We start from the raw sequence: 19,283 nt of genomic DNA on the forward strand, positions 1-19,283 counted from the left end.
ATTTTCATTGTTTTCAAAGACAGGGCCTGCCCTCTTGTCTTTTTGGCTTGTTGTTTCTGATTGCACTTTAATGGAGATCAAATCCCAGAAGGGAATATTAAAACAAAATAAAGTTAAAACTTGTTTTGAACAATTTCTTTGTCATCTGCAGATTGATTTTAAGTAGGGAGAGAAAAAAATCGATTTAAATCGTAAATCGGATTTTTTGTGAAAAAATCGGGGATTTTTTTTTTAGGCCATATCGCCAAGCCCTATATTGTGTTAAACTTAAGACACTGTTATACTAATTGCAATGTGCATACCAAAAGCAGCTTTATACCCAAGAATACGTCACATACTGAAAGAAACAAAACCAGATATACACCCTATAGTATAACTATATATGCTCTATGATATATCTGTAGGCTACTACCAGTAAATGCTACCTGAATCACTCTTTCTTATTTAAAGAGTATTTGATTGTCTGTCCTTGTGATTTGATTTAGATTTTTTTTTATGTAATGCAATGCAAAATCATTGTGTAATGTAAATAACACAATTGGGAACATATAGTCCTAGATAAGAAAGCCTAAAGCCAAAGCTTGAAAATCAAAAAGCCAAGACATCTGTGAAACGTCTCGGTTACATATGGTAACCCTCGTTCCCTGAGGGAGGGAACGGAGACATAGGTCATGACTGACCAATAGGAATCTCGCTAGAGAGGCCAATCTACTTCGAGTGAAACTAAAACAAGCCAATACACATTGGCGTGCAATCATTTGCATCAGCTGCGCGCCCTCGTTAGCGCGGGTATAAACGAGCAGCTGGTGCGATTGCACACTAGTTTTTTGCTGAGGAGCCAAGCCTGAGAAGCTGGCCGCCCCGGCGGGCGGCAGCGGATGTGGCGACGGGACCTACGTCTCCGTTCCCTCCCTCAGGGAACGAGGGTTACCATATGTAACCGAGACGTTCCCTATCGGTCAGTCACTACAACGTAGGTCATGACTGACCAATAGGAATCCCTACCAAAGCGCCACAGCCGCTGCACCCCATCCAGCGCCCCCGTGCAAGCCTCTACACCTTCTTGCCTGGAAGGACGATAGGCGGAGGCTTACACAGAGTGAGTCTTACACTGTTGTTCCGTAATAACCCATACAGTGAGACATTGGATAACACTGGGAAAGCGTGCCCTTTCTGTTTAGGAAGGAACACTGCGGAAGCCACTTCTTCAAAGAGTTATGTGGAAATGCATATGGACTAGCCGAAGGCTGTACTGCATATGAAATAAAGGGTGACTTAGCCCAAGGGAAACACACAGGCTTCCGATAGGAGCAGCCGTGGAATATACACATATGGGATCCCCGTAGGGTCACACAAATGGAACCCAGCCCAGATCCGGTTCTCAAGGATTCAGCGGATAAGGGCCTGGCGCCGGACGCTCCGCCAAGTCCGGGCCGAGGGGTTTTGGAGGACTCAACAGGTTTTACTCTGGAGCAATAAGGGTGCACAGTAGGGTGCAGCAAGCCGACAGAGCCAGACCTCTCAGTGCTTCTACCCGTCTAGGGTGAGAACACGGGAGGACACCGGCTCTACACGTAGGCTATAGTATCTAGCGAACGTGTTAGGTGTCGCCCAGCCCGCAGCTCTACAGATATCTGTTAGCGAGGAGCCACGTGCCAGCGCCCAGGAGGATGCAACGCCTCTCGTGGAGTGTGCATGCAACCTGAGCGGGCAGGGCACGCCTTGTGCTTGGTAAGCCAAGGCGATGGCATCCACTATCCAGTGGGCCATCCTCTGCTTGGAGACAGCCTTTCCCTTCTGCTGGCCTCCGTAACAGACAAAGAGCTGGTCTGAGGTCCTGACGCTTTGAGTTCTGTCCACGTACATACGCAGAGCGCGAACGGGACAGAGCAAAGCCAGGGCTGGGTCTGCCTCCTCCAAAGGCAGCGCTTGCAGGTTCACTACCTGGTCTTTGAAGGGAGTGGTAGGAACCTTGGGCACATAGCCAGGCCGGGGTCTTAGTACCACGTGGCTGCCACCCGGCCCGAACTCTAGGCACGATTCGTCGACCGAAAATGCGTGCAGGTCTCCTACCCTCTTGACAGAGGCCAGTGCAACCAGCAGCAAAGTCTTCATGGAAAGAAGCTTTAAGTCTACTGACTGCAGAGGCTCAAAGGGAACATCCTGAAGTGCTCGAAGCACCAGGGAAAGATCCCAAGAGGGTATGGAGGGGGGTCGAGGAGGATTTAATCGTCTCGCCCCCCTAAGAAACCTGACGACCAGGTCGTGCTTTCCCACTGCTTTGCCATCTATGTGGTCGTGATAAGCTGAAATAGCGGCAGCATGTACTTTGAGGGTGGAGGGAGACAGTCTACGCTCCAACCCCTGCTGCAAGAAGGAAAGCACAGACCCTATCGGACATCTTCGGGGGTCTTCTCGGCGAGAAGAACACCACTTGACGAACAGGTTCCACTTCAGGGCGTAAACACGTCTCGTGGACGGCGCCCGTGCTGAAGTGATGGTGTTAAGTACCTCAGGGGGTAAGTCACCTAAAACCTCCGCGTCCCGTCCAGGGACCAGACATGGAGTTTCCAGAGGTCTGGACGCGGGTGCCATAGGGTGCCCCGTCTCTGAGTCAGAAGGTCCTTCCTCAGAGGAATGGGCCAGGGAGGGACTGTCACAAGGAGCATGAGTTCTGGGAACCAAGTCCGGGTGGGCCAATAGGGAGCCACCAGAAGGACCTGCTCCTCGTCCTCCCTGACTTTGCACAGTGTCTGCGCAAGTAGGCTCACTGGGGGAAACGCATATTTGCGAAGGCCCCAGGGCCAGCTGTGTGCCAGTGCGTCCGTGCCGAGTGTTCCCTCGGTCAGGGAGTAAAACAGCTGGCAGTGGGAGGTCTCTGAGGAGGCAAACAGGTCTACCTGAGCCTCCCCGAACTCTCTCCAGATCAGCTGAACCGCCTGGGGGTGGAGTCGCCATTCTCCCGGGAGCACAGCTCGTGATAGCTCGTCGGCCACACGGTTGAGCAAGCCGGGGACATACATGGCTCGAAGCGACCTCAGATGCTTCTGACTCCAGAGGAGGAGATGGCGGGCGAGTTGCGACATGCGACGGGAGCGTAGACCACCTTGTCGGTTGATGTACGCAACGGTCGCAGTGTTGTCCGTACGGACCAGCACGTCCCTGCCCTGTAGCCGTCTTTTCAAGCGGGTCAGGGCGAGTTGTACTGCTAGCAACTCGAGGCAGTTGATGTGCCAACGCAGTTGAGGGTCCGTCCACACCCCTGACACTGCATGCCCGTTGTACGTGGCACCCCAGCCGGTGGCAGAGGCATCTGTGAATACCACAGCATGCCTGGACACCTGTTCCAAGGGGACTCCTGCCCGCAGGAACGAGGGGTCTGACCACGGGCTGAAGGTCTGGCGGCACGCCGGTGTGATTGCCACCCGGTGAGTGCCATGACGCCACGCCCATCTCGGGACTCGGCCGTGAAGCCAGTGCTGAAGCGGTCTCATATGTAGCAGGCCGAGCGGGGTTACCGCTGATGCTGCTGCCATATGCCCCAGGAGCCTCTGAAAGAGTTTCAGTGGGACCGCTGTCCTGCCCTTGAACGTGTTCAAGCAGTTCAGCACCGACTGAGCACGCTGCTCTGTGAGGCGCGCTGTCTGGGCGACCGAATCCAACTCCATACCGAGAAAAGAGATCCTCTGCACAGGGGAGAGTTTGCTCTTTTCCCAGTTGACCTGAAGACCCAACTGGCTGAGGTGCCTGAGCACTAGGTCCCTGTGTTCGCATAGCTGATCTCGAGAGTGTGCTAGTATGAGCCAGTCGTCGAGATAGTTGAGGATGCGAACGCCCTGTTCTCTCATGGGAACAAGGGCCCCCTCCGTGACTTTCGTGAAGACACGGGGGGACAGGGACAGCCCGAAGGGTAGGACTTTGTACTGATATGCTCGACCCTCGAACGCAAAGCGCAGAAATGGCCTGTGTCGAGGAAGAATCGAGACATGAAAGTACGCGTCCTTCAGGTCGATCGCTGCAAACCAATCTTGGGGACGGATACATTCGAAAATGCGTCTCTGCGTGAGCATTTTGAACGGTAGCTTGTGGAGGCTCCGATTCAAAACTCGCAGATCCAAGATCGGTCGTAACCCACCACCTTTCTTGGGTACAATGAAGTAGGGACTGTAGTGCCCTGACCTCATATCGGCTGGAGGGACCGGCTCTATCGCATCCTTCGCCAGTAGGACTGCGATCTCCGCACGCAAGACATGGGCATCGGCTGCTCTCACTGTAGTGGAGTGGATGGCCCGAAACTTGGGGGGACGCCGGGCGAACTGAATCGCATAGCCGAGCCTGATGGTTCGAATGAGCCAGCGAGACGGCCTGGGGAGCGCTAACCAGGCTCGCAGAGACCGTACAAGCGGGACCAAAGGGACCGTAGGCGTACCCGGAGTGGGGCAGCGAGGTGGAACACAGGGACGCAGCTCGGGAGGCTCTCTCTGGGAGGCGGCCCGTAGCGGGGTCTGAGTGTGCTGTGCAGCACTTACCTGGTTCCACGGGGCAGGAGGTGCGGGAGGCGGCTCGATGGCGTTCTCGGACCGTACGCAGCTGCCGGCTGGCAATAGAAGAGGCGGATGAGAGTGGTGAGGATTCTGACCCCCCACTACTCTCCGGGCCCTCTTCGGACCCAGAGATGATAGAAACTGCTCTTTTATTGAAAATTTGGGTACCGCTGGTTTTAAGGCCAGCGGCGGAACACAAACAAAACGAAACAAAGGATTTTCCACCCGGCCCTCTTCCGGGGGAGGGAGCGATGCAGTCATCGTCTCCTGGAGAGCAGTCCCTTCCACCTCTGGGTCGCCCGTCCTAGGGCCGCTTACCTTTGGCTTTGCCGCCCCTCTTGGCGGGGGCCTGGACGGGCGGGGCGCCCTGCCTGCGACTGGCTCCACGGTGCCGCTTGGATGGAGGCTGCTGCTGCGGCGCGGGAGCAGGGGCAGACGCAGGCGGACGCCCACGGCGACGAGCAGACCGAGGAGCCGCGGGCGGTGGGGTGGAGGCAGCAGCTGACCGCCGCGGCAAGATGTGTCTAATGGCCTCAGTCTGCTTCTGTACAGCCGAGAACTGCTGGGCGAAGTTCTCGACCGCGTCGCCGAAGAGGCCGGTCTGGGACACGGGGGAGTTAAGGAACCTGATCTTGTCGGTCTCCCGCATGTCAGCCAGACACAGCCAGAGGTGGCGTTCCTGGACCACCAGTGTGGACATCGCACGACCCACTGACCGCGCAGTGACCTTCGTCGCACGGAGCGCGAGGTCAGTTGCAGCACGAAGTTCTTGGAGAACTTGTGGATCATGACCACCCTCGTGCAGGTCCTTCAGTGCCTTGGCCTGATGAACCTGCAACAACGCCATGGCGTGCATGGCAGAGGCAGCTTCCCCACAGGCCTTGTAAGCCTTGCCGGTCAGGTCCGACGAGTACTTACAAGCCCGGGAAGGAAGACACGGTTCTCCACGCCAAGTGGAGTTAGGGCACAGTTGCATAGCAATGGCCCGTTCCACTGGCGGGATACGCGTGTATCCCTTAGCTGCCCCGCCATCAAGGGTGGTGAGGGAGGAGGATCCACCGAGACGGTTTCTGGCAGTAAAAGGTGCCGTCCACGTCCCTGTGAGCTCCTCATGCACCTCCGGGAAGAAAGGCACTGGGGTGGGTTGCTGAGAACCAGCGCGCGCCACCCCGAGATACCAATCGTCCAACCTCGAGGGCTCGGGACACGGTGGAGGGTTCCACACGAGCCCGATCCTGTTGGCGGCCCGGGAAAGCATGGCCATCATCTCCGGGTCCGACTCGGGCACCGCTGGCACACCTGAAGGAGGCAGCGGCTCCGAGCCGTCGTCCGCGGAGAGGTCTGACCCACCCTCCGATGCAGCGATCGACATCTGGTCGTCGCAGGGAGCGCCGAACGAAACGACCGGTACACATCTCGAGGACGGTCCAGAACGTTCCGTTGGCAGCTCAACTGGTTGCGGAGCATGAGAGGAGTGAGGGTTCCTAGGGGGTTGGTTCCCCGAAGGAAGCGCGCTCACTGTAATCCTCAGGTCACCCATGTCACTGCCCGAAGCAACCCGCGAAGGGGGGTTGGAACGAGGTGCAGGCACGGGGACTCCGCCCCTTTGCAGGAACGTGAGTCTCGACCTCAGCTCCGAGATGGTCATCTTCCCACAATGGGTACATGACTCATCCACGAACGCTGCCTGTGCGTGTTCGAGGCCCAGACACACAAGGCAGCGATCGTGACCATCCCGCGACCCCAGGTAACGACCGCATCCAGAAACACACAGATAGAATGTCATCTTGAAAAAGACGCAAACTATCTGTGTAAGCTCTTTTAGAGACTGCTCTCCTTGGTGCTGAAGCACGCAGGGGAACGGTCACAGCGAACACAGACAGGAATGTGCACCTGTCTGTGCGCGATTCTCTCTCGCTGGTCTTACCAGCCGTAAAAACGGCCGTTGAGCGCTTTAATCGTGCACCTTACCAGCCGTAAAAACGGCCGTTGAGCGCTTTAACCGCGCACCTTACCAGCCGTGAAAACAGCTTTTTTGTTTGCTCAGTTTTAAAACAACAAACAAAGAAGAGAGAGAGAGAAGAGAAAAAGACCGCTCGCGCTGTTGTGCCGTCACGCCCGCACCAAAGTGGAGAGATCCAGAAGAGGCTCGCTTTCAAATTCACTCTGTTCAGCATACGAAGTGCTTGGCTCCGAAGCAAAAAGCTAGTGTGCAATCGCACCAGCTGCTCGTTTATACCCGCGCTAACGAGGGCGCGCAGCTGATGCAAATGATTGCACGCCAATGTGTATTGGCTTGTTTTAGTTTCACTCGAAGTAGATTGGCCTCTCTAGCGAGATTCCTATTGGTCAGTCATGACCTACGTTGTAGTGACTGACCGATAGGGAACCTATGTTCTGTCTCCAAAACATTTCACTGGTCATTTCACATAAGAAATATACCAAGCAGCTTCTTAGATATCCATTGATACTATTTTGTCTAAAAGCAAATCAACAGCAACACTAGAACTGAAAAAAGGTGATTTTGGTTTTAATTTGATTGAATTTGGATTTTATATGTTTTCACCCTTAGTTTTCTTTATTTCTTTAGCTATAATAGTTAAGTCAAACTCTGTATTTGTCACATAAAAAAGCTTTCCAGATAAGTGCTGACAAATAAGGCTCAGAACCCAAAGATGGTGTATATTAGCACCTACATTGTACAAGTGTACTGCCCTGACAAGCTGTCATAGGAGAAAATATATTCATAATGGGAAGTTTAAAGTTATTTGTTGCCATCCTTATAGGACATCCAGTAGTCAAAACAAATTCTGTATACGGAACAGCTTACAGTTCATTGAATATTTCACATAGACACTAATAAATAATAATCAGATTATCTGCATCTTTACACTGACCTGGTACGGTATAACATAGTCACCAGCACAGGCTGAACACTCAATCTGTTTACATTGAGAGTGCAGATGTGGCGGTCATGTAAGGATTCAGTCTGCTCTCTCTGTGAACTCAATACCAGCAGGTTTTCTCTGACATATTTGGAGGACAGACAGAGTTTCTGTAAAAAGAATTAACCAGATTCCTCTCTCAGAGGAGTAGAGATAAGACAGACCGCTCTTCTATACAGAGACAAAGAGACAGAGAGAGTAAAGCCCAATTTATACTTCTGCGTCAAACTTACGCCGTAGCTACGCCGTAGGCTGTGTGTAGCGTGCGTACCCTCCGGCGCACCCTGACGTGCACCTCTCCAAAAATGTAAACACGCGTCAATTCTATGCGAACGTAAGCGCTGTGATTGGTCTGCTATGATTCAGCAGAGGACGTCACTTTCTCCATATGGTGGCCGTTCTCCTCAGTGGGACTATGAAAGGGGTAATAATTCCCTCTGTAGAACAGAGGCCCCATCCACACTACTACATGTTAGTTTAGAAACGCAGACCTTTTGCTACGTTTGCACCTCCCGTCCACACTAAAACGGCAAAAACGAAGACCTAAAACGGAGAAGTTTAGAAAAGCTGCCGACCCCGTTTTGCGTTTGAATCTCTGGAGGGCGTTTTAGTGTAGACGGGTCAAAACCAGTGTTGCCAGATTGGAAATGTCCAATTATCGTACCAGAACTTAAAAATTAACGTATTTGGAAGAAAATTATCGTACACGACGTAAACGTGCAGAATACAACTATTTATCCCAACATGTGGGATGGATTGTTTGGTTTTGTTGACGGGGGTGGGGGGTTGATGATTCTGGGGGGCGAAAGAGAAGCGGTAGGATGTGTGTTTGGACAAACGACTAAAAACTCTGAAATTATCGTACATTATGGGATTTTTTTCATTATTGATTATACATCGTACAGAGGTCAAAATGATCGTACAAATACGATAATTATCGTACATCTGGCAACACTGGTCAAAACGGAGGACTTTAGAAATGATGACGCAGAGGCTCACACTCGGCTCTCTGATTGGATGTCATACAATGGAAGAAAACGCACAACAACAGCCTGGACTACCAGTTACGTTAGTGCAAGTAAATTCTGCATTTCACAATGCTATAACTGCCTACATGCGCCGGAGGCAAGCTATTATTCCAGCGATCTGTGACAGTTCCCGTGTGCAGCGGCGGTATCGACCGTACATGGAGCGTCGGTTTTTGGGTTAAGCCGGGAAGAACCAGTGGGATAATTTATCAATGAAGTTGTAGTTCCTGAAGAATGGTGCTTTTGAATGTCCAGATCGGCACTATCAACCTCAGCGAAATCTGAGGAATAGTCAATCTGTTTCCTGTTTACACCGGCATGCGCACGCCCAGTGTAGGTGAATGGTGACGTGATCCGCGTTTTCAGTCGTTTTAATGTGAACGGAGATCAGTTCTGATACACAGCTAAAACGCTGGTGTGGACGGAGATCGTATTCGTTTTAATTCTCCGTTTCTAAACTAAAACGCAGTAGTGTGGATGGGGCCAGAGAGGAGAGCACTGAAAAAGCCCTCACACGGGCAAATTAGAATATGCATATCCTCTTCAGATGTCGGGTCTCATAGATAGAAAGCACTGAAGTGTGATGCCATGTAATGATTCTTTTAGCAGTTGCAGAAGAATCCCCCCAATTATTGTTAATTACAGAAAAACTAAAACATTTGTTTCCACAATTGAGATTAGGCTAAAATACAATACAATATATATGAGGAGCTCTTTTCCAAAACGCTATAAATCCATTTCAATAGTTTTCAGGAAAATATTTTTTTTTTACCTAGACCCACACATTTTGTGAATATTCAATTTATCCTTTTAAAATGTTTTTTTGGCTCAGTCTGAACATGTTGAACAATGATTATTAAATCAAACAACAATATTCTTAATGATAAATTAAAAGTTAATTTTATTTTTTTCAAAACGCTATTAATCCATCAATTCTTTTCCAAAACGCTATAAATCCATCCATTTTTTTTTTCAAAAATGTATAGTTTGTCTTAAAAAAAAAAAAAAAAAAAAGAATCAAGAGAACTTGCAACATATAATCAGGGACTCATACTAAAAAATTATATAAAATTAAATTTAGTAACACATTTAGGCTAATAGTCATTGGGTGCCGAACCTGAAAAAATAATGATAGTAATGATAACAATATTCAATAAGTTATTTAATCTGATATTGTTGCATACTTCAAAAGAATTATATTTGAAACTAGACTTCTTAGTAATTCTGAAAATATTACTATAAATTACAGCAACACCTCCCCCTCTTCAATGACTGTGACTCCTCCCAATGACTGTCTTTGAATAAAAAAAGAAATCGGATGTTCCCTTAATAAGCAGGTTGTACTGCTGCTTAATCTTTGTCACCTTCAGTGATGTCATGTCAAGACATTCCTACTCTATGCACACTGAGAAAAAAGGAATTTAAATTTCCTGTTAAAAAGGAATTCATGCTGTTGTCTGCTTTATTATGGTGACCAGTCAAGTCCTGATCCTGTAAGTGTGGATTTACTCCAGTGTGAAAGATTTCTCCTTAGTTCTCACCCAAACAAACATATTAAATTGGGCCACTTAATTAACACAACATGCTACATGCTGCCTAGGGCTCTTGGTTTGATTTCCCCTGATGTTCAACAAGTTAAGGGAATTAATAACGGTGATTATTACAGTCTCATAGTGGATAACTACCTGAACAGTGTTAGATCAATATCTTGACACCAATTAGCAGGTTGGTTAACATGGGTTACATTCACTCACGCATAATCAGTAATAAAGTTTGCACAGATTTTCATCATTAGATTTTAAACTTGGGGGTTCAAACTTTTGGTCACACTTTAGTTTGGGGAACTCTTTCTCACTATTAACTATTTATAACTAACTATAACTCTTAACTATGACTTTTGCCTCAATAAAATACTAATTTACTGCTTATTAATAGTTAGTAAGGTAGTTGTTGTTGTGGTTAAGTTTAGGTATAGGGTAGAATTAAGGGATGTAGAATATGGTCATGCAGAATAAGGCATTAATATGTGTTTTCTAATAAACAGCCAACATGCTAGTAATATGCAAGCTAATTAGCGTAATAGTGAAAACTAAAGTGATACTAAACTTTTTTAATGCCACAAACCCCCAATTGGGGCTGGGTATTGTTCAAAATCGTTCGATCCGGTGCCAATTTCGATACATCAGTTCCGATACCGGTTCCTAACGATACTTTTTTCGATACCAATTTTATGAAATCCATTTTAACAAGATTACATAACACATTACCTCAGAAAAAAATTTTTTTATAAAGAGCTCATAATCACCAAAGCTGAATTTTTTTAAATAAAAAATACAGTAAAACTTGTAATATTGTGAAATAGTATTACAATTTAAAATCTTATTTGAATATATTTCAAAATGTAATTTATTGAAATGAATTGAATTTAAAGCTGAATTTTCAAAATCATTACTTCAGTGTCACATGACCCTACAGAAATATGAAAACAGTTTGCTGCTTAATATTTTGGAAACTATGATATATTTTTTCATGATTCTTTGATGAATAAAAAATTCAAAAGAACAGCATTTATTTAAAAACGAAATATTTTGTAACATTACACATGTTTTAATGTCACCTCTTACTGAAAAAAAATTCTGACTAACCAACACATTTTTGAACGGCATTGTACATTCAGTAGGTTATTATTTATTGCAATATAAACTGTCTGTCAGAGTGATCAACAAGGTATCTCTTAATTTACCAGTCGAAGACGGAGCGACTTTTATGTTTACTCCGTGCACTGTCAAGGTCTTCATCATATTTGTCGTGGTATACCGGTCTTTGCAGCAATTATTTTACCGCAAATACTGCATCGCGCGCTGTTGGCATTGAGCCTGGAGAAATGTACCCACACTTTTGATCGACTTTTCCACATCTTTAAGGTATTATGTGTGTGTGCTCGCGTCTCATTGAGTATGTGCGCGAGTTTGTGTGTGTGCTCGCGTCTCATAAGTATGCGCGTCGTGTGGACTTGGAGAGTTTGTGCGTGCACGCGCGCGTCTCAAATGAGTATATGCGCGGAGAGTTCCGCGCGTCTTGTTGGTGTAGAGTTTGCGTGTATGTGCATTTCATATGTATTTGTTTGAACACTGACGTTGAAGAGTTAACTCCTTAGGTATCGAAACCTGGAACCGAAAAACATGTCATTTTTCGATACTCGATAGTATCGAGGCAATTTGTACCTAAAAAGTATCGAACTCGGTACCCAGCCCTACCCCCAATATATGATGCTTTCCTTCTCTGGATAACATTTCAGACGTGAGGTTATTACTGTTATTTCTCCATTAACACACTAACCTGCATTGAACCACATAGTTCAGAAAGCAGTGGTTAGAAAATGGAATAAATATATTTTAATCACTGATTCTTCAGTTCCTCTGCCTTTGAAAGTTCATGTAATGATGTTTTGCCCTCACAGTGAAAAAAGTGATAAACTCTTCCTGGTCTTATAAGACCAGGATGGGTTTATCACTTTTTTCACTATTACGCTTTAAACCTTTGTTTAAAGGATTAGTTCACTTCCGAATTAAAATTTCCCGATAATTTACTCAACCCCACGTGACGTCATCCAAGATATTCATGTCTTTCTTTGTTCAGTCAAAAAGAATTAAGAAAATTAGTGGATTTATTAATTAATTAAATTAATTAATCCATATACAGTAGTGGACTGCAATGGGGTACAAACCAGGGTACAACGGGTTTCAAGGTCCAAATTGCAGTTTCAATGCAGCTTCAAAGGACTCTACACAATCCCAGCCGAGGAATAAGTGTCATATCTAGCGAAACGATCTGTCATTTTCTAAAAATAAATAAATATATATATATATATATTAATAGGCTACCATTTAACCACTAATGCTCGTCTTGCACTAGCTCCGCGATATGCCACGCATTACGTAATCACGTCGAAAGGTCACGCGTATTCAAAAAGATTGGGTAGGGCGAAAAGCTCCATCTCATTTTCTCCTCCAATTTCAAAATTGTCTGACATCGTTGTTTAACCTTTTTATTTTTTTGTAAATGGCGTCTGACTTAGTCTTTACATGTTCGCTTTATAAACACTAGGTCGGTACTTCCGCCTACATCACGCGTGATCTTTCAACGTGATTACGTAATGTGTGGCGCATCACAGCTAGTGCAAGACAAGCATTTGTGGTCAAAAAGTATATAAATGTATATTTTTTTTAAATGACCGATAGTTTCACTAGATAAGACCATTATTCGTCGGCTGAGATTGTGTAGAGTCCTTTGAAACTGCATTGAAACTGCAATTTGGACCTTCAACCCGTTGCACCCCAGGTCCACTATATGGAAAAAAATCCTGGAATGTTTTCCTCAAAACCTTCATTTCTTTTCGAAAAACATGAACATCTTGGATGATGTGGGGATGAGTAAATTATCAGGAAATTTTAATTCTGAAGTGAACTAATCCTTTAAGGACGAGCTTAGTAGCCAGCAGGTGGGCATTATGCAAATTTGTTACACAGTGACAAAGCTACATCACAGACATAATGTCAGGACTACAAATAAAGCCACCACATACTACAAGTTAGTCCGGCCGATTTTGGGCCCAATTCCCCTGTTTTACAAATTAACCTTTCAGATTTTACTGTGTTGTGGGGTATGTTAAGACCAAGGGCCCTATTTTAACAATCTAAGTGCATGGTCTAAAGCGCATGGCGCAAGTGCACTTAGGGCGTGCACTTTTGAGCACTTTTGAATCCAATTTTGCTAGTTTAACGATGGGAAAATGGTTAGCCCGTCCAGAGCATGGTCTAAAAGGATTGTCCCTATTCTCTTAATGAGTAATGGGTGTGTTTTTGGGCGTAAATAAACCAACCAGAGTCTCATCTCCCATTCCCTTTAAAAGCCAGTTGCGCTCGTGCCATGGCGGATTGCTATTTACATGACGGAATATGCAAGCAGAAAGACTGAATGCTTCTCCACTGTAAAATGTAACAGTTGTTCTTATTAAGACTTTTTAATTAACTTTACTTAATGTCCAATAACTTTTTGAACTTACTTAAAACAATTGAGTTTTAAGCAATCTGTACTGTCTGCATGCTATGCCTTCGTTTAAAAAAAGAAAAATAATTTTTTTTTTAAATAAAAATCTGCCTGCCTCTATGGGAATTTAACATAGGGGTGCCTTGACTTATGCCCCCTGTATTTAAAGGAAGAACATTTATTTATTTATGAAACATGATTCATTCAAAATTGGTGTCCTTGGTGTTGGATTTTTCCTCATTTCTTAAATTAAGGAATTAAGATCAATTTCCAAAAGAGGATTTTTTTTAGTCCTCTTTTTTGTCAATAGCATGGGTGTGTTCACTTATGCTAGGCACTGTAAGTTGACTTCATAAATTCATGTTGATTTCCTAAAATTCACCATTATTTTGATTAGTGTTCCCTTTGGTTGGACACTTGGAACTTCATTTATATTATTGTAATTCTCTTCCAATTGATGCAGTGATGCAACATGAAAACACAGTTATTTGATTTCAAAGGAAGTGAATTAATAAATATTATATATATTTATACTGAAATTATTTCCATGTTTTGAATGAATGTATTAATGATATATAACTATAACTATATTTCATGTATTTATGATATTTTAACAATTTATTGCTATTGCTATTGGGTTGATATAATCACTCTATATTTATGTATTTATATTTCGCTACAGTCACACACAGACTTCAACATTCAGCATGCAAACCACAACAATAGTAACAATTTGTTTTAATTACTTTAATTAATTAGACCATTACAATTGTATTTTCTGTCTCTTGTCCGTATAACACCAATTACGATAGCAAATAATATTGGCAAATTACAAATTGTTATGGTAAAGCCAAAAATAGTAATAGTAAAACAAAGTAATTAATTTATTCATGCCGGAATGCACTCTAGGAGTACACTTCCTCAGATCACTGATAGAATTAAGTTGACAAAACTTAAATGGATTAAGTAAGAAGAACTTGATGCAATTAAATTATGCTTAATTAAATTTAGGCAACGAGTTTGCACAATTGAATTAAGTAAACGGATTTGCTCGTGTGCAAGGTTAAAGCGCGCAAGCAGACCATCAACAGGACAAGACGGATTCCACCATATCTTTATGTACACAATATTAATCTTTTACATTGTAATCCTTTTATTTGTTAATATTTGGCTAGTTTGTGTGCTGCTGCGCATCCCTGTGTGTGTAAGCAGAGTGTACACGCGTTGTGCATCCGCATCTAGGCGCACATTACTAACGCCCTCTTTAAATAACAAAAAATATATTGTAGTATTTATCATTGTAGTATTACAGTTGCCTCAAAATAGCAACGCATCAACAATACGTCCAAACACACCTTGTTTTCAGACAAGCATGCCCATGGGCACACAAATAGGTGAAAATGCGTTTGCTATTTAAACAACGTGGCGCAGGATGTGAAAATGATAACTACGCCGGGCTGAAACTAGCAAAAAACACTTGCTTCGCACTGCATCGCGCCGAGTGTATAATAGAGCCCTAAGAGTGTTTGAATCTGCTCAGAAGAAAGGCGGGGCCGCACCAATCTCAAATAGTAAATATCTAACATGTAGATTTTACCATATCAATCCGAGCATGAATGCGAGGATGAAACCCTGGAAGAACTAGTTATTCAACGAGAACCTCCATCCCAAGGACAACTTGAGCAGGAAGTTTCTCAGTGATAAGCTATGAGGTAGTGCTGGGCGGTAAACCGGTTCAAACCGAAAACCGGTTTATATTTTCGTCACGATTTTGATTTTGAATAAACCGCCATACCGGTGTATTTAATTACACAACGTTCGGAACGCTGCGAGACACTGTTTCACACGGACCCTTTACAATGTTGCACTTCTAAGCAGCAACGAGTGAGGGTAAACAAACAGCAGTGCTCTGTTACGTTACATGGACGATGGATGCGGAGCGCATTATTGTAGCGCGAAAGTACATTAATATAATGTGCGAGCGCGAATCTCTCTGCTCGCGCGCGGAATATAATGTGCCGCGCTCTCAGATACACGCTGCTCTAGTTAAAACAGGTCTATTTTCTCTGGGCTCGCTCAGAGAATCCTGCACTTAAAACGTGTTCAGTGCAATCGCAAATCTCTCCTCTTCCCCAACTAACAATTTTAGGTTATAAGAATGTTTTCATAACGTTCCCATTAAATTATAAAAACGTTAACGTTATTTCTGAATGTTCTAGGAACATTCAAAATGTCCAGTTTTTTAGACGTTGTATTAACGTTATTTCTTGGTTATAAGAACTCCATTCAAAACGTTATAAGAACGTTCAATTCTCTCGTTATCTAAACGTTGTATTAACGTTCTTGCTTGGTTATAAGAACATCATTCAAACGTCATTAGAACGTATAATTCTCCCGTTATATAAACGTTGTATTAACGTTACTTCCCGGTTATAAGAACGTTATTAGAACGTTAAGAAATAACAATTTTAGGTTATACTGGGCGCTATTCTATTCTACAATATTCACTAATGACAGTAAAATAGACCATCCTAAGTCAATTTACTGCAGTAATTCCTCTCTCAACCAGTAGAAAATGCTTTGAACACCTGATTATGCATGAAAAAAAACCTGTCATAAACCGGAAAACCGGCATAATTTTTGAAAAAAAACGTGATATAAGTTTTTGGTCAAACCGCCCAGCACTACTATGAGGTATTTAAGTATTTAAGTAAGACAGTAATAATGTGAGTTAACCAGTTACAAAGAGTCATCCATTGAACTCAGAGATTTGAGAAGCAGTTGTCAGTAAAATGAAGGAAATACAGTAAAAGTTTAGGATTATACTGGTATCGTGGTAAAGATGAATTTTTATCACTGATTCTTCACATGCTCATCCTTGTACAGTGAAAAAACTGGCTTTACCTTCACATTGTAGAGCACAGCGTCTTCTCGACATGATGCTATCCAGTATCCACAGTAATCAGCTGCAGTGTTTGAGGTTCAAGTTGTCCCTGGTGTTCCCTTTCGCATTAAGTGGATGGGCAATGTTTCGTCTTGACGTCGCAATGAAACGGCTTATGACTCGTTTGAAAAACGATTCATTTCATTGACTCAGAGTCGACTCTTACTTTTGAAAGATAATAACTTTATGTACGATGCACTTTCGGATTTAAAATTTTGCAGGATTTTTTCATTCACTTAGAGCTATGTTACATACTACGTTTCAAAAAAATCCATAATAGGGGCACTTTAAATCTATGATTCTTTTTTTATCAACATGTTTGTGGTCTCTCACATTTTGAAATGTGTGAGAGTGTGGGCCACCTTAAAGTGATTCGGGTAGGTGTTTTCAGTAGGAGAAATGAACTCCCTGTGGGGTGGACTTTGTGCTTTGTAACTTTGTAGATTGTTTACATGACCAATAGCTATATTACACACTAAAGGAAAGCTTAAATAAAACAAAACATATTAGGTCCCCTTTAAAATGTCATAACTTGATCTTCCGTTGACTTCTTTCTGGTGATGTATGCCAGACATCTCCAATAATTTTGCCCTCGTAAACGCCGTCACTTTCTTACAATCAACAGCAAGATTGCATTCAGATCTCCCTCCATACAATCAACCAGTGGATTGAATCAAGTCTGCACTCAAATTGTTTCGTTTTTTTTCAAATCTGCTTCACTGTATGTACATCACAATATGGAAGAAAAGATTTGTCGCACAACTTAAAAAAAAAATTCTTAGACCAAGACAAAAGAGTTCACCTTTAACTCTCAATAATATTCTAGTCTCAATATTCTTTCTTCTAGATATCACCTGTTTGTTTGGAAAAGTAATAGAATACCTTTCCTAAGCAGCACAATTCATGTCCACTTAAATTATTATATTATTATTAAAGGTTGATGTCTAATGTCAAGTTTATGTTCAAATAAATGAGCAATATTAGTAGTAATAGTAAACACCACAATCTAAAAGTGCATAGGCCAAAGGACACAAATCATCTGCTACCATTCCATAGTACATAACAATCAAAACAACGTTCTTAAAAACATCCACTTGTTTAATACCTGAGCTTTCCAAATTGATAAATGCTCTTGTGTCCTGTTCAACCGCCCTTCCTCTTTAGTGCACCATCTATTTAGGTCAGTCGTACAGTTTGGATTTGAATACCTCTTTAGTTTAATATTGCATGTCAGTGTGTGTTCTTTGTCCATCAGTGTCTGATGTCCTGGCACGCAGTGTGTTGGCAAGGAAACAAACACACTGTTTGTAGTAGCAATGACTCACAAATTAACAGAAGCTCGAAAATGGACCAGTGAGACCAGCCCATCATCGGTCTATGGCTTTTTCAATCCATCTCTTTTCAACCTCCGCAGCTGCTGACTTTCAACTGGTTTGACTCACACTCTCAATCTGAGTCGTAAAGATGTAAGCAGTGTGCCAGTGTGTGCTGAAGGTCTACCTGAATAGAACAGACTATTCAGTGAATTCAAACCATTCAACATCTAACCAATATGTCTCTTAATCGCTCTCTTCTTCTCTTTCATTGCGCCTTTTTTCTCAAACCTAATGCACCTATTTTATGACAATGTTGCGGTTCAGAGTCCCCAAGTGACCCACAATGGCTGTTCTTTGTTTTCATCAGAGCCTTGCCAGTTGTAACTTTCATTTTCATTCCAAATTACATCATTATGACACGCCCCATATGGGAACTGACTGGTCAATGAGAACTAAACTTAAGGCTAAATTCTGTGAACACGCAGGTGAATGAATGGAGAGGAGATTTGGAGATTAGGAGATGAGTTACAACTTGATTTTTTTGTGTCAAAGGGCGTGAGAAAGGGCGGGTGTCTGCCTGTGGCAATGTTATCTCACAATTTTTAAGATCAAATTTAAAGCAAAATTCAACCCACATTCAGAGGGCGTTTAACAAATGTGGCTCTTGTAAACAAATAAATGTAAATTTGGCTCCTAAACTTGAAAAGTACAGAGGAACCTGTTTCACACCACAAACATAAGCCAACCGTATTTATTTCTGTGGCCATTAACAGATTACAGCACTTTCGCTGTGCGCATATTATAGTGTTTGTGAGGCTATCAGTTTTGCTGAGCCTTATTTTGCCATTCACAGAATGCTAAATCTGTAAGAAAACACAGAAAATGTATTATAAGCCTAACACGATCTCTTGAGTATATATATATACATTTTTCTGATTTAAAAATAAAGAAAAATAAGATTAATTATGTCTGCTCTTCTGTACGCTCCACTTAAAAAATAAAAAACTAAGAAATATACCATTCAGCGGCGTTCCAGAGGTTTCTTCCTCACCAATATAATGTTCCTGAGACTGCTGGGCGGGAGCAGTCTCAGTCTACTAAGCTCCTCGCAGCACAGAGTGCAAAACGAGCATTGCCATTTGGGCTCCTCCACAATAGAGGGGGACCTGGGTGGCGGTAGCAGTCTAGCCAAAAAGTTAGAGATATGCAAGATCTGAGGACTGTTTTATCTCTAAAATAGCTTGGACAAAGAGGAAGCCCTGACGCCGAGGCTATCAGGCTTCTAAGGGTGGTCCCCTCCGGGGTAGGGATGGTTTTGAGAAATCGTTTCTCCTCGGCGCCCTCAGGGGTGCGACTCTCTGAGGAGGGTCGCAGCACTGCCAGTTCGGTTTTCCTGCCGGTTCGCCTTTCAGGGCACCAAGGTGTCAGTGTCCCCAAACGATCCTCCGAGGGGGGTC

General features: G+C 44.0%; 1 protein-coding gene across 1 annotated transcript; it reads right to left on the reverse strand.

Annotated features, from left to right (window-relative positions):
* Nucleotides 1–1,327: 1,327 nt before the first annotated feature.
* LOC143751477 (uncharacterized) lies at nucleotides 1,328–5,660 on the reverse strand. Its single transcript, XM_077244045.1, has 2 exons — nucleotides 4,900–5,660; nucleotides 1,328–4,848 (listed from the first exon to the last, which is right to left on the reverse strand). Exons 1-2 carry the CDS (start codon nucleotides 5,331–5,333, stop codon nucleotides 2,529–2,531), a joined length of 2,754 nt encoding a protein of 917 aa, XP_077100160.1. The 5' UTR covers nucleotides 5,334–5,660; the 3' UTR covers nucleotides 1,328–2,528.
* Nucleotides 5,661–19,283: the final 13,623 nt, after the last annotated feature.

This window comes from Siphateles boraxobius, unplaced genomic scaffold, assembly GCF_051911475.1.
Source record: "Siphateles boraxobius isolate OS27281-9 unplaced genomic scaffold, OSU_SipBor_1 26, whole genome shotgun sequence".
Taxonomy (NCBI): Eukaryota; Metazoa; Chordata; class Actinopteri; order Cypriniformes; family Leuciscidae; genus Siphateles; species Siphateles boraxobius.